The sequence below is a fragment of the Penicillium oxalicum genome, chromosome III, assembly GCF_001723175.1.
Source record: "Penicillium oxalicum strain HP7-1 chromosome III, whole genome shotgun sequence".
Lineage (NCBI taxonomy): Eukaryota > Fungi > Ascomycota > Eurotiomycetes > Eurotiales > Aspergillaceae > Penicillium > Penicillium oxalicum.
Window position 1 is genome coordinate 57705 of NC_064652.1, and position 15456 is coordinate 73160.

The window sequence follows — 15456 nt, forward strand, 5'->3', positions numbered from 1 at the left end:
TACGGAATCTCCTCTACCTGACTAGAAATCGACCGACTTTTGCATATTTACCCAAGTTTCAGACCGGAAGAATTCTTATCAGGCTACACCACGAGAAAAACTCTTGATCTTATTGTGGGCTTGCGTAAACATCATCTACAGACTCCACACAGCCGAGAAAACTTGTTCAGAACGGGTTCCAAAGTTTTCAGCACGGCACGCCCTCTGTCCGTCTCACGGCTCTTGGAAGAAATGAGCACATTTTGATCTCAGACACTCCGAGACGACCTTCAAGCGGATAATGACGGCTCATCTGACTGAAATTCCCCTGCAGACGTAACGTACGTGCGGTTACCTTGTCTTTATTTGGCTCTGGCGCCGAGCCCTAGCCCAGTTCTGGATGCTAGCCAGGTGGCCCGCTCGCTCCCCACACCCGCTTATCTGATTGATAGTTGTCCGGTTATCTGATCAGATGGAAACGAAGAAGAGACTGAAAAACGCCCTGAATACAGCTAACTTATATAATTGTATGAAGTGGCAGATACTTGAGTCTCCACAATTATATAAATACCCATGAATTATCTGTTACGTATTGGTACGTCCCAGTAGCTAACGCAATTCTGCATCTTTTCCGACACTTAAAGGGCTCACGACTTGCCCAACCCCTAAGCTCGACTTTCATTTCGTCGTCTTGAACGTCTCTTGTCATTTTCCGTTGCCCACGTATCTTGCACGATGGCCGTCTCACAAAGTGTGCAACGCCTTCAGAAGACGTTGGCTCATCTACAACCAGTACCAAATCGACTACGTTGGTCTCTCGTCGAAGGGCCGACCGAGCCAGAGCTCCTAGACCTCACCTTGGGAGACCTTTTGACATTACAAGCGCTTCGATACGGTGACTTTGAATGCCTTGTCTTTCCATGGACTGGCTCACGATGGACATACAATGACTTGAAAGAGGAGGTTGATCGTCTCGCGAGAGGCATGATGGCAATGGATATTCGCCAAGGTGACCGAGTGGGCATAATGGCAGGAAACTGTGAACAGTACATTGCGGTCTTCTTTGCGGCTGCCCGCGTGGGGGCCATCTTGGTGGTGTTGAACAACACATATACGCCATCGGAGCTTCGATTTGCGTTAGATCACACAGGTAACATCACAATCACCCTTTCAAATATAGTTCCGCGGTGAGATATCCCAACTAACACGTGCATATCGTCCTTTTTCACCCGATATAGGCTGCCGTTTACTCTTCATAACACCCCGAATCGGGCGTCATAATCTCGAGGAAGTTTTATCGGATCTTGGCCATAAGCCCAAGTCCAATCACACGTCGAATTGTGTCGAGGAAATCATTATTCTTCGCGGTTGCTACCAAAATTTTACAACTTATGACACGGTCATTCAACGAGGCCGATCGCAGCCGCAACACATTCTCCAAGATCGAGAAGCTTTACTTCGGCCAGAAGATGTGTGCAACTTGCAGTTCACCAGTGGCTCTACTGGGAATCCAAAAGCAGCCATGTTGACTCATCAGTATGTTTCCATTAATATTCTGATGCTTGCCCCTTCAACGTGAGCTGCTCGTACTTACGACCTCCTCTGTGCAGCAACTTGGTGAATAATTCACGTTTTATTGGCGACCGCATGAAGTTATCTTCCTTTGACATCCTCTGCTGTCCACCTCCACTTTTCCATTGCTTCGGGCTGGTCCTAGGTATGCTTGCTGTGGTAACACACGGTGCCAAGATCGTCTTCCCGAGTGAGACGTTTGACCCCCAGGCTGTCTTGCACGCTATCTCAGACGAAAAGTGTACTGCTTTGCATGGCGTTCCCACAATGTTCGAAGCCATCTTGAGTCTTCCCAAGCCCGCGGGTTTCGATACCTCTAATCTGCGGACGGGAATCATTGCTGGAGCTCCTGTTCCACGGCCTTTGATGAAGCGACTATTGGAAGAGTTGAATATGACCGAATATACGAGTAGCTACGGTAAGATCATCTTTTCATGATACTGAAATATTGTGATGAGTCAATTGAGGTTGCTGCGATTGAAGAGACCGTTGTGACTGCCTGTGCTCACTCAATAGTTTCTTGCCTTCAGGTTTAACCGAAGCTTCTCCTACCTGCTTCAATGCATTTACTACCGACAGCATTCACACACGCATGACGACGGTCGGGAAGATTCTACCACATGCGCGCGCCAAAATCATTGATCGTGAGGGAAATCTTGTGCCAATCGGCCAGCGTGGCGAGCTCTGTATCGCAGGCTATCAGTTGACCAAAGGCTACTGGAATAACCCCGAGAAGACCGCAGAGGCCCTAATCACCGACAGTAGTGGCACGACTTGGCTGAAGACTGGAGATGAGGCTTCATTTGATGAACAAGGTTACTGTACCATCACGGGGCGATTCAAAGACATCATCATTCGTGGTGGAGAGAATATTTACCCCCTCGAAATCGAAGAGCGTCTGGCATCACATCCACACGTGGCACTTGCCTCCGTCATTGGCATTCCTGACACCAAGTATGGCGAAGTGGTGGGCGCATTTCTTCAGCTTCATCCAGGCAAAAGTCGGCCAAGCGACGACGAGCTTCGGGCGTGGACTCGAGAAACTCTAGGACGGCACAAAGCACCACAGCATGTTTTTGTATTTGGCCAGGCGGGGATTCCCCACACGGTGCCGGTGACTGGGAGTGGAAAAGTTCGCAAGGTGGAACTGCGAGAAATGGCCATGGCAATGCTTGGACGCGGCGGCCGCAGTGCCCAGTCAATGTCCATATAAGCCAGGATGGATATGAATCGTGGAGTCAGGCGGCCGCAAGGACTCAAAAAGAAAGTGCATGGCCCCCATGACTACGTTTTGCCTCACATATCTGAGCGTCAACAAGCTTCAGTCCCCAATTTGTTTTTTTCCCCCTTAAGCCTGTACGTCTTGTGATTTAGTATGGGTTTTATTGGTATTTGTCATCAAAATACGGCAATCTTATCAGATCTTGATTGTCTAACGCATTCACCCAGTATTAAATACATAAATTCACTGTATGATGCAGGTATGGAGATACAGTATGAGTGTATGTAAACTTTACTGTACGGTGACCACCACCCTTCACATGTCAAAATGTAATACAAATGCACAAGGATGCAGGACCGAATGTGCGGTACATATGTATGCGCTTCCCTCTCACAAGCGTCTTGGCGAACACACCTCATTTAAACATTCTCATTTACTATTCGCAAGCCACGGCTCAAAAACCGAGAGCAGTGGGTAATCGAGGCCCTCCGTGTATTTTCTAAGCGACTTGGCAGTAAGATGGAATGTAGTTTACCAGTCTAGCAGTGACTCATCCGTCAGTCGCTTCAGTACTAGCTGGATTGATTCACTGGAATACATATCTTTGTATAGTATGTTATTTACTACGTCCCACACTGCTCGCTGAACACACGGAATCAATCTCAGCCTCGGTAAACAAAACGGTATGCTTTGAGATTCCCGCTGATGTGATGAAGATCCTACATCTTGTTCTTGCTCGTAGTTTCGCATCACCACTAAGCGTGACAGACCAACTATCTCGCGCCACGAATGTGGATTATTCTGAGCTGAACACCTAATGGAAGTCTTCTCTGGCGGGCACTTGGTTTAAGTTCTTGGCGCGGTGGCATAACTGACTGGAAAGGCGAGATACCTATTGATCTAGTCATGGGCTCGGTGCATTCACCCGTAGCATGCGTGATAAATGAGTGCGGCACTTTTCTTGATTTGTCGAGCATGCTTGTGTATGGAGTGAACTAGCATGGTCTCAGAATTCACGAGATTTCGTTCAATAATTTCCAGGGGATACACGTGTAAACGGCGAGTCATTCAAAGGTTACGGTCTCGCTTCTGAAACATGCCCAGAAAGGTGGAGCCTAGATTTCTGCTCCCGTCAATACACGGTATGAGACATTTGGGCGTTCCAAGAATTCAATCTTCATCTGATAAGATCCTGAGCGGGGCCTTTACGAGCTGACGGAATCGTCTCAGCCGAATCGGACGTGCAAAGGCACTCGATTGAGTGAGCTTTGCGCTACTCGGCAATTCATATAGCGTAACTCGTCCTCCTTGACCAGAATTTCATACTTGGCTAAACTCACTCATGTTCGGTAAAGTCGGCACATGCAACAAAGTCCTCGACCCTTTTTCTTCTTCTTGTCATCGCCCGACGCTTCTTCATCCTCCCTGTTCAAATAGCCTTCCAACGACAACATGCTGGCACCTACCCCCCCATTCCGTGTGATGATCATTGGTGGCTCTTATGGTGGTCTCTCAGCAGCTCTCAATCTATGGGATCTGACACAAGCTCGGCTTCCTCGCTTCAACTATGCGTACGATGGGCCACCTCCATCTCAAAAAATTCAAATCCAAACCACCATTGTCGACGAGCGCGACGGATATTGTATGCAGACCATGAAAGATCCTGAAAAGTGCACTAAATCATCTGTTTCTTTATTATGCTGGCAGATCATCTTATCGGATCCCCGAAGTCCCTGCTCTGCGAGAAACTCGCCTCTGAATCGTGGACTCGCTTTCAGGATATTCCTGCAATTCAGTCACCTCACTTCAAGACTGTTCAGGGCACTGTAAGCAAGGTTGATTGTGCTGCCAAGGTTGCCCATATTCTTAATACAAATACGGGCGCAACCACTGCCGAACCGTACGATTTCCTCATTGTAGCTTCGGGGGTTCGTCGATCGTACCCGACAGTTCCTCAATCATTGAGGCGGGATGATTACCTGGAAGAAGTCAAGAAGCACTCTGGTCGAGTGCGAAAGGCTCCTGGTGTCGTGGTCATTGGTGGCGGTATGTTCAACTTCCCTGGCCCCGGGAATCATCACCATCGAATCCTCATGAAAACGACCGACTGAATATTGTTGTTCCTTTGATCTAATACTGAGGCTTTGCAGGTGCTGTTGGTGTGGAGATGGCTGCGGAACTGAAAATGCTCGAGCCTGACCTGGGGGTAACTCTCATCCACTCACGAGATCGGCTCTTGTCGTCTGAGCCCCTGCCCAATGATTTCGCCCAGCGTGTTCTCGCTACACTTCGAGAAGATGGCATTGACGTGATCTTGGGCCAACGAGTGGTAAACACCGTGGCCATAGACTCCGAAGGAGAGACTCGTGTATGGCGTTTGACACTGAGCGATGGACGAGAGATGACGACAGGACATGTTCTTAGCGCAGTATCACGATGCATCCCGACATCAACGTATTTACCGGAAGAAACTCTGGACGAACAAGGATACGTCAAAGTTCAGCCCACGTGAGTTTCGAAGAAATCGAGCCTTTGGATCGAGCCAGCCATGATTATTTGCTGATTCTCAACCCAAGTTTGCAATTTGCCGGCGACATACCTCACGCTGACTGTCACTATGCGATTGGCGATATCACCGCCTGGCCGGGTATCAAACGGTGCGGAGGCGCCATGCATATGGGCCATTACTGTGCCTTGAATATTCATCAAAAAATGCTGTCCCTCTGCCGTGGTGGAAGTCCCAATTTCAAGACTCTTGCAGCATCACCTGCAGTCATCGGGCTAGCTCTTGGGAAGAAAGCCGTCACTTATACGCCTGATGAGGGAACTCGTTATGGAGAGGAGCTGTCGAAGACTTTATTTGGCGAGGATATGGCCAACCAGAGTACGTTGTTCTCTGCAACCGTTGCATAGGTGGTCCTCTTCCGAATTCAAGAATACGACAGAAATCAGTTGACCAGTTTTCTAGGTTGTCGAGACTATCTGAAGCTGCCGGAAGCTTGTCAATACGAGGGTCCAAATGAATTGATCGGAGAGTGACAGCAACGTGAAAGACCTAATGAACGCAGTTGGCCTGAGAGAGAAGCCATGATTCTGTGTCGAGACAAGATCCATGTGCTGAAGTATGTGATAAAGCAAAGTCTTGGTGAGACACAAAATACAAAATGGGTATGTGTGCAGCTTGAAAGATCTTTCGAGTATTCCGTAGTCTCCTGTCGAGAGTTGCCTTTGTAATACGTATGCAAGAAGTTTGCTGCCAACACGTCCTTCGGTGCGTCGTCGTGGCGATCATGAATCGATCTAGCGAGGATTGCTTGAGACCTCATCCAACCTTCAGAGACTCTCGCTTTCCAACGTGCACTGTTATCACTTTCACTTCGTACCTCTCGGCGATTCTTGATCATGAACGATAGCTACAACAGTCATGGATCGTCTACTGTGCGAGATTTTGACCAAGATCTGCTCCTATGTATGTCGCTACCCGCTTAGTTTTCTTGTTGTTCTTCACGGCTTAGTTAGGTTTATCGGCTGCTTGGTTCACGTGCAGACCTGTCATCGTTCAGCCAGGTCAGCAGCGCGTGCTATGCCGCAGCGGTGCCCGTTCTGTACCGGACGATCACGCTCAGGTTCTGGGATATGGAGAGTCTTCAGGCGGCCGTCGCAGGGGTGACGGAGGGCCAAAGAGGTCAGCTCTTCCTTAAATGGGGCAGAAGGCTCTGCATCGTTGGCCAGGCTAAGGAAGAAGGATTTGGGAGCGAGGCTGGGATGGACTTCCGACTAGAGTCACGGGCGACCAGTGTGATCCTGGAGAACAAGCCCGCCATGCGAGACGGCTTCTTGGATTATTGGCTGGCCATCAGTGATCCTATTCCACGTAGGCAATTCCTAATCGGCAATGGCAGAAGTCATGACCACTGGGACTGGGTGCCGATCGAATCTCTCATTCGACGTTCAGATCATCTGCAACAAGCTGACTTTCTGACACGCGGTGAGGTCTCGGTGGGGCTGGAATCCGTCATTTCTCGCCATCATCCAGAGTGCAAGGTGAACATCCTCCACCCGCAGATTGTGGAATACAGCATGCTTGATGCGGAAACTAGAAGTCAACTTGGTCCACCAAACCCGTCAGCTGAGTTCCTGTTTGACATCAACTTCCTTCTCCGACCTCGCCTTCACGCCCTTGCCGTAGCTCTGGTTCTGAGAGACCGGACACAGAAGCCGAGCCTCGTTGAGATGTACCCCTTCCTGGTCCACACTCCAGGCCTGAAACATCTTGAGGTGGCTCCTTTCATCCGACCAGGCCCATTTCCGTCACTTGACCGACTCAAGGAACAATGGCAAGCCTTGCACGATACCCACTCACCCAATTACACTGCGCACTCGAGTCGATCACGGTCTCAGATGGCGGGCTGAATGAAGACATTCTCTTCGATCTCGCAGCCGCCGGCAACCTTTCCAACCTGCGCACGCTCGTTCTTGCCATGCCGGTGAGAAACTGGGCAAGCTTGCTCAAGGTCGCCGAGCTTTTTCCACGCCTTGAGCGACTCTTCTTTGAGCCAAGCTCTATGGTCATACGCTGGCAGAGCATCCAGACCGAGATTGAGGATTTGGTGGCTGTCGTCAGAGCATTTCCGCCTCTGAAGTACCTCAGTGTCTACGACCTTGAGAGTAATGAGAATTTACGCCGGATAGTCGATCAACATGGCACGTCGTTGGAGGGACTGATCATCAATCCTCTGAACTTTTTGCAATACCCAAAGCTCAATGAGTTTGATTTGAACCACCTCGCAACCGACTGCCCCAATCTGATGGAGCTGCGGATTCAAATCAAGCGATCAACGGGTGGTCAAGCAGAGTGTGAGATGTACAAGGCCCTCGGAAAATTCTCCAAGCTTCAAAAACTTGTGCTGGGTCTTCACTTTGATTCTCGGCCGCAGCCAGTCGACTTCCCGTTGGCCACTGACGATCTGAACATTCTCAGAGAGCTCATTATTAACGCGGCGACCGACGAGAAACTCACCTCTGCGATTTGGCGGTTGATCAAGTCCAATGGAGCCCCTATTCTACAATGTCTTCGTGTCGTGCCATTCGGGAATTGACAGTTCTGTCGAGACGAGAGCCATGTGTTGGGTCACTTGAACCGTTCCTTCTTGGTCACACGATATAACTTGCAGAATCCAGGTGTTCCAGTGGTGGAGGAGGTTGGGAGAAAGCAGCGCCAAATCCGAGGTCGACATCAACTTCGTTCGGTGATGTACAGTGACAGGCTGATGCGACTTCTCCATGAGATCTGGCCCCAGGATCGTCTGAGAGAGGACTGGAGCTCTGGCTGGCATAGCTTTCCTTTGGAGGAGGCACCGTCATTAATCCCCTTCTGCAGCTATCTGTCCAGGAATTGATTTGTGATAATCCATTTGAGCGTTTTCACTTGAATTTCAATTAGCTCCGCCTTTAATGCAGATGAATCTGGGCCGCGCACAAACTTCCATGATTCGAATTTTGAGCTTGAGATCCACCTCTTTTTGATCTTCAAAAAGGGCCGACAAGACGATAGCCCCTGATAAAGTCTGACAGCCCTCCCGTTGCGAAATGGACAACGATCATACAGCAAACTTCCGAATCGCTCAGCAAGGACCAATGAATTCGGGTCGAGCCGGTCAATTCTTGTCGACCGAGTTCAATCAAGTCTCGTCTGTTGCCAGCAATTGACGCATTGGGACGTGTGGCGACCATGACGATCTGTGGCGCCTGGCTGGAAAGTCCGACATATGAGGCAGACGACGTAAAAACGGTCGTTCAACATGATGTGCGCACCGGGGCCATAACGAGCCATTCCCTGACGGGGATTGAGACCACACTCCACGCAGAATCTCAAATGGCTGTCGCGGCCAGCTCGACTACGACGCCGCCGTAACATGCCCTGACCAAATCGACACGCCGGCCGCAGTCGAAGACAGTACCGGCAGGTATAGAGATCGAGATGACGGGCCCAGGTACCGGTCTCAATTTGGAGCAAAGCACGATGGGACGGTGCTGGTACGATGCGGTAAAACCAGGTACTAGTCAATCTGACTTGTAGCTGGTCCTCCGGGGGAAGGAAAGCTATAATCAAGAGATGCAATTCGGGAGGCAGTTCCAGCAAAGAAGGCATTGATTTTTGAGGCGACCCTGAGATCTGTCTTTCGACCTCTCACACAAGACTGGCTACAAAGAAACTGGCTATTTTCGTCATCCTCGTTTCAGCCAGAGTGGTTGGATGAAGGATACCGAAGAGAGAACGAGGGGCTTCATCCCGGGACGACGGCGATACCGATGCACCCAATCAACAAGGCGGGCGCTGAGGCGAGCTTTCAAGATTGCAACTTGTGCATGGGATGGGATGCGTTTCAGGCAACGTTGATTTCATTGCGCGGGGAAGCTCTGGAAGAAGCAAGTGTCCACCTTGTCACGTGTCTCCGTCTTCTTGCCAAGCTGCTCATGTCGCGGAGCTCACGCTGGGTGCTTACCAGCTTACGGTGGGGGGAGCGTCCATTTTTATCAGTAAATATCCGTTTCAGTCAGCCATCTTTCAAGGGAGAAATAAAATAGATGTTTTCATTCCTAAATTAGTCTGACTATTATAAACACCGCATACTAAATAGACCATTCAAAGCGCAAATACTGTACGATGGGGGCATGCAACTTAGCCAGCGGCATGTTTCCGCACAGCCGATGAAAGCACTGTAACACACTACACGCAGGTTGCTTGGCATTCACTCCACTGAGCCCGCCCTGTCAAAGTTGGTCGCAATGATATGATTAATGGATTCGAGGCCCTTGACCTCTTGATTCGAACCACATGATTGATCTGAACTCGATCGGCATATTCCTGAGAAGGCAGCCCTGCTGCTATTCTCCGAAGGGTCTATGAAGGCACTATCGAAGCAGTGTCAGGTTGATCTACGATGATTTTCTCCCGTCGCGGATGTTTTCTATTCTTCGCTGTCCAGTATCTTTCCATATCGTGTGGTCGACTCTCATACCTTACCAAACTCGTCATTTTCAGCCTTTACCCTTACCATCCACCGACATTGTAGTGCTTATCCTCGTGGCATTGGAAACCGGGACTGGTCTCTTCGCGACGGCAATTCGAGCCCGAAACTACCAACCCAGTATGTACAGCGATACACTCCTTCGACAATCTAAGCTTTTTTGACTTTTGCTGTTGAATTCAATGATGTATTTGATTCCACTGTATTTCTCCCTAGAGCGCACATGTGTACAACTATGGGAGTTTATTCTATGTCAAGGTCATCTCCGCGTTTTCAGATTGCAGCGCCATTCAATACCATCGGTTCTTGGCAAAGGAATGGTCCTGGGACGTCGTGCCCTGAGGATTAGTACTTGCAATTCCATCTGCTTCCATTCATCCCCACTTCAACGGGCGGAGCAATTTTGATTGATGAAAGAAGCACCTTCAAGCACCAACCTCCCGATGTATGAACAATGGAGGGTGTTTAATAATAAAGGGTGGATGATAGGTAATCTGAACACGCTGCATTATTAATCATCCTTCAAAGGCCCCGCCCACTCTGAGCCTACGAACGTGGACCCAGACCCATGTCGACGAGATCGGCTTGAGGCATGATGCATGCTCCCATACAGATCAGAGTGCCTGTGAGAGCTATCAGGAGTACGTCCAGCAGCAGAATAGAATCTCTGTTGTAAGCCGTACTTTGTACTACTCTGTATCCGTGCTCCGGTCACCTCGCACGACGTGTTTTTCGAATGAATTTCACACGCGTCAGCACAGTCTCACCTCAGATTGTGTGTCAACACATCCCCATCCAGAAACCGAGAGGGTAACGGTTAATCCACAATACGGATCTCTCCTCCTCAAATCGCCGTCGAGCTAATTCCGCCCACACTCGACAATGTTGACTTCGTTTCAGGGGGAGCGCGGAGGGGTCAAGGGTCTGGTGGGGATCTCAGCTTTAAAAATGTTCAGATGTCCATTCCCCATCTCCAGACTTCACTTTCCCATTTCCTTTCTCTCCACCCCGAGATTACTCCCACGTCGTTCAATTAAGCTCTTTCTGAGTTGATCTCCTCATTTTCCTCCACTATGGCACCATTCGGCACAATCTGGTCTTACTCCCCCAGCCCTCGGGTCATGAAGGTATGATCTCTCGAAGCTGCTGCCACAGTGGATGCAAAGCATTGTGCAATTTCTTTTTAATTTTTTCTTTTCGTCTTCATTATGAAAACAAGGCTCCCTGCACAAGCACATATGCTCTATTCTCATTCGCCCCTCCTTTTTGAACTCGAATTTCCTTTCATAAACTGACATTTGGATGGCATCTGCTTCCGTCCCTCAAACTGTAGATTCAGGCTGCAGGCAACATCAATGGCCTCGAAGTCGCCGTCACACCCGACTTCGTCATGGGCCAGACCAACACCACCGATGAATTCCGGGCCAAGTTTCCCTTTGGCAAGGTCCCCGCCTTCGAGGGTGCCGATGGGACCCTGTTGACCGAGTCCGACGCCATCGCACAGTACGTCGCTGAAAGTGGCCCCGAGGCGGCCAGCCTGATGGGCGCCACGCCGGCGGAGCGTGCCGCCATCCGCCAGTGGATCTGCTTTGCCCAGGGCGAGGTCATCGAGCCCGTCACCCAGCTGGGCTTGTGGCGTCTCAAGTTCGTCCCCTACAACGAGGCGACCGAGAAGCAGGCTCTGCAGCGCATCGAGCGCTCTCTGGCCTACCTGGAGTCGCACTTGAAGGGTCGCACGTGGCTCGTGGGCAACGACAAGGTCAGCATGGCTGATATCACCGTGGGATCCTCCTTGGTCTGGGGGTTTTCTCTGTCGATCGATGCCGAGATGCGTCAGAAATATCCCGTCACAATCGCCTGGTTTGAGCGTCTGATTCAAGTCGACGGTGTGAAGCAAGCCTTTGGGGAACAGACCTATGTCGAGAAGCGCCAGGAATACGAGGGCTAAGAGGCCATGGGAGGACGCGCTCAGGCCGTTGTAGACTAGTGTGGTAATTGAGAGATTTTTCCTTTAGTGCCTCATGCTTTTTTCCCTCCTAGAAGCGATGGGATAATTCGCGATGCCAATGCTGCGCGTTTTCATGGGATTATGATAGCGTGCAATGAGTCATGAGAATCCAGAGCGCCACGTCTGCCTGAAATTCGTGTGGAACGGAAAACATTGAATGACCATCTCAGGTTTGAAGTAATTATATACATTAGAGAACCACATTCGAAATATCGACACGCAGAGGGTGGGAATTGGGTTCTAGGTCGATATGGATAGATGGATAAACCACGCGTCGTCGTCTGGAGACGACTTGTGGCTCATAGGCGCGCCATTCCATTCCGCTCGCCATGCGGCTTACCCATCGACCGAGCGAGAGTGCGGCTGGCCCAATCCGCAATGGCCATATTGGTGACCATGGGGTTTACGCCACTGGCACTGGGGAAGACGGACGCATCTACCACATAAAGGCCGTCAGTGCCCCAGACCTGACACTGCGGATCTACCACTCCGTGCTTGGGTGATTTGCCCATGCGACATGTCCCCATTTGATGGGCACTGGCGAACAAACCGCGTTCCGGTTCCAGGGGAGATTTACGCCGCAATTCGGCGATCCAGCTCTGCAGAGCGGCGTCATTGGTCCCCTCCGGTGCGTCTGGGTTTGATGCATCCAGGCGAACAAAGGGCTGGATATCACGATAGGACGTGCGGAACTCCTTGGCGCCCATGATGTATGCGATCTTGGCCGCGGCGATGATTCCCTCCACAATATGACGTCGATCAAAGGCGGACACGGTGTAATCAACTCGCGGCCTTCCGTCAACAGGATCGGGGAACACCCGCCCTCCATCACGATCTTTCGTCAGAGTGATGAAACTGGTGCTGCACCGCATGTCTGCAGCCCAGAGCTTAAAGTCCAGTCCATCACGCCAAGGGAAGAGAGGTATATAGAGAGAGGGCATCATTGCCGCGCACTCGAGTTTGACCCCGTGGCCGTGGCCGTCGAGATCTTCGAACTCATTAACAACAGTCGTCAATGCGCCTCCTTCCCAGGGACGAATTGACTCATCAAATACCGCACCAGCCCCGATGACTGTTCTGGCGCATTAGTGATATGGATTTTCTAAACACAGAAAAAGTCGAGGAAGGCAACAAGGAGATGATCCTACCTGGATGCAAGTGCAAATTCTTTCCAATGTGAGAATTTTTGATTCCACTTCGCAGCAGTAAAAGTGGACTGTTCAAAGTCCCCGATGAGACCACAACCTTCTTTGCATTGATGATCAACTTTCGCTGCACCGCACCCTCCCCGGTTAACCCCAGATACGAATCGCGAGACGTCCAGATACCTTCCACACCAACCGCAACACGTTTCCCGTGGCGGGTTTTCTTGTCGAACCGCACTTTGTCAGCCTTGAAGCCTTCAACAAAGATGGCCCCGGCCTTGGCTGCGTCAAGCAAGAAGCTCTCTGTGGGCCCTTTCTTCCCTGCCGAGTGGCAACCCAATGTACAATAGCCACAATAATGCTCGCTGTTCCCCGTATTCTGGGGAACAGGTTTGGCGGCATAGCCGAGTTTGCGAGCACCTTCCAAGATCACGTTGTTTTGACGATTGTGTTCGATGTGTTCCGTGTTGACCCCCATCCGATCACAGACACGGTCCAAGCTTCGCTGAAACTCGAGAGAGGTGAAAAAGCGCAAACCCATGTCGGCCCATTCTTGGCGGACGTAGGCCTGGGTTTGTAAGGCGGCAGACCAATTAATAGTCCCGCCACCTCCCCAGGTAGAGCCGGCGAGGATGGCTACTGTACCATCCTCGCTGGCTGTGGCACCCGCGTTTTCGTACATGTTGATGTAGGCCTCATTCGGATTCATGGGAAATGCCTTGCTGCTGTAGAAGTAAGACTTTTCGACGACCAGCACGCAAAGGCCCGCCTCCGCCAGATTCTTCGCGGTCACGGCACCACCGCACCCACTTCCTACGATGACTACGTCAACGTCGAGAGTCTCGGGCTGGCTCCCTGGGGGGAACTGCAAGAAGTTGTAGGGAAACCCGTCGGTCGGCTTGCCATGGACTGGAACACGAGGGAAGCCAAGAACTTGGTTCATCGTCGGGCTGGCCATCACCCATGACTTTTTGACAATAGCCGTCAATCCACGGTACACCGCACGAAGAGGTGGCAGTCGCGACGTCTCCCAGCCACGAAAGACCTTTTCCCGGACAGCGATGGGTTGTTGATGGATGGGAGTTGTTGATCCAGTGAGAACCAACGAGCCCGCTCGAGTGCTATTGCGAGTGTTAGCGCATAGCTTCAATCATGATAGTTAGCTCGACGATGAATTTAATGGCTGGAAGATCTTACTTGAGTGCGTTCATAATCAGTCCGAACCCAGCCTTCCCTTCTTCATGCACATAGTGGCCGATCACTCGGTGAACGCATGCTCGAAAGATCGGATTTGCCGACGCATCTTCTTCGAGATACGCAATGGCAAGCTTGTCAGCATCGGGCCCCGTTATTAAAGATGAAAGCTTTGTTACGGCTTCATCCCACTCCGCCGTTGAAATGACCTTGTCCGCAGATGAGCGGGCTGTCGCGGGTGTTCGGATAGAAGGAATGATTGTATCAGCCAAGGCGAATAGCGTCTTCCATTGTGCCTCTGAGAAAAAGGAAGCGTCAGGCCCTGGAGGAAGAGGGACCTCCAATGGCGTATACTCAAAACTCATGGCGAGGAGGGCGTTGGACTGAGGCAGAGTGTCCACACTTTGTCAAATCCCAGTCGATCACATGTGTATGTGATTGTACGTGATCGTTTCGCCGACAAGCAGGCATGTGCGGATCAGAGACCGTGAACTGAGAATCAGGAGGATTATCTAGTAAAAAAGGAGTGGGGTCGGTCAGATATCACGGCCCCGGGATTCTGAGGTGCTGCGCAACGGCACTCTTTCCCTACAGGTCCCTTCCAAAGCCCCCACTACGTCTGTTCGCAGATCGGCGGTGGTCACTGGAGCCAGAGCAGAGAGCAGAACGGAGCTAGATGGCCACAACACCCGATCAAGAATCGCGGGCAGCACGGACGCAAAATCAACCAATTCGCAGCCGATCAGGGATTTTGGAGACTGTCTGGCTCGATGTAGATTTGTCGAGGAACCTAGGCGTGCAGCGTATTTCATCGGAAGAACTTGAGAGGACGACCTCGGTTCACGGGGGAGCTGGCTGCATGACCACATGGCCTCTGCTAGCCGCGTTGCAAAGCAGCAGTTTGCGAGCAAAAAAAAGACTTATTTTCTGGTCCTGTTTTTTTTTCTGTGCCGTTCTTCCTGGGTTGTGGCGTGAAATCGCGCTCGCAAGCTCGACGGAGTCCAGGTTTTTGGGTCTTCTGTCTGTGGGTCACTTTGACAGGCGCCCAGCCAGTCACGCGGCCCTGATTGTGGACCGATCGCCTGGCGTGTCGGGGAAGCTCGTGCGCAATCAACGGTCCATGAGGCCACCCGAGTTGCAGCATCCGATTTGAAGTCATTGGTCGAGAATTTGCTGGCCAATCGATTTTATCATCGCGCGACTCGTTGCCAGAGAGAAGCTCCGCAAGAGACAGACAAAGAACAAAGTTCGATGGTCAGGAAAAGGGGGATCCAAGTTCCCACATGCTTTGCAATCTACGTCTGG

General features: G+C 50.9%; 5 protein-coding genes across 5 annotated transcripts; 4 read left to right on the plus strand and 1 right to left on the minus strand.

Moving 5' to 3' along the window:
• Positions 1-714: 714 nt before the first annotated feature.
• Positions 715-2764, plus strand: POX_c03498 (Acyl-CoA ligase sidI; the record flags this gene model as incomplete). The annotated part of the gene is made up of 4 exons (XM_050112393.1): positions 715-1129; positions 1218-1515; positions 1590-1969; positions 2082-2764. 4 exons carry the CDS (start codon positions 715-717, stop codon positions 2762-2764), a joined length of 1776 nt encoding a protein of 591 aa, XP_049969949.1.
• Positions 2765-4225: 1461 nt separating this feature from the next.
• POX_c03499 (Oxidoreductase OXR1) lies at positions 4226-7872 on the plus strand (the record flags this gene model as incomplete). Its single annotated transcript, XM_050112394.1, has 7 exons — positions 4226-4415; positions 4481-4819; positions 4924-5281; positions 5350-5657; positions 6111-6242; positions 6321-7157; positions 7214-7872. The coding sequence occupies 7 exons, from the start codon at positions 4226-4228 to the stop codon at positions 7870-7872; spliced, it is 2823 nt and encodes a 940-aa protein (XP_049969950.1).
• Positions 7873-8504: 632 nt separating this feature from the next.
• Positions 8505-8687, plus strand: POX_c03500 (uncharacterized protein; the record flags this gene model as incomplete). Its single annotated transcript, XM_050112395.1, has 1 exon — positions 8505-8687. The coding sequence occupies one exon, from the start codon at positions 8505-8507 to the stop codon at positions 8685-8687; it is 183 nt and encodes a 60-aa protein (XP_049969951.1).
• Positions 8688-10877: 2190 nt separating this feature from the next.
• Positions 10878-11752, plus strand: POX_c03501 (Glutathione S-transferase-like protein FUS3; the record flags this gene model as incomplete). The annotated part of the gene is made up of 2 exons (XM_050112396.1): positions 10878-10931; positions 11138-11752. The coding sequence occupies 2 exons, from the start codon at positions 10878-10880 to the stop codon at positions 11750-11752; spliced, it is 669 nt and encodes a 222-aa protein (XP_049969952.1).
• A 359-nt stretch (positions 11753-12111) lies between these two features.
• On the minus strand, positions 12112-14516 carry POX_c03502 (uncharacterized protein; the record flags this gene model as incomplete). Its single annotated transcript, XM_050112397.1, has 3 exons — positions 12112-12884; positions 12961-14078; positions 14155-14516. The coding sequence occupies 3 exons, from the start codon at positions 14514-14516 to the stop codon at positions 12112-12114; spliced, it is 2253 nt and encodes a 750-aa protein (XP_049969953.1).
• Between the last annotated feature and the right edge of the window lie 940 nt (positions 14517-15456).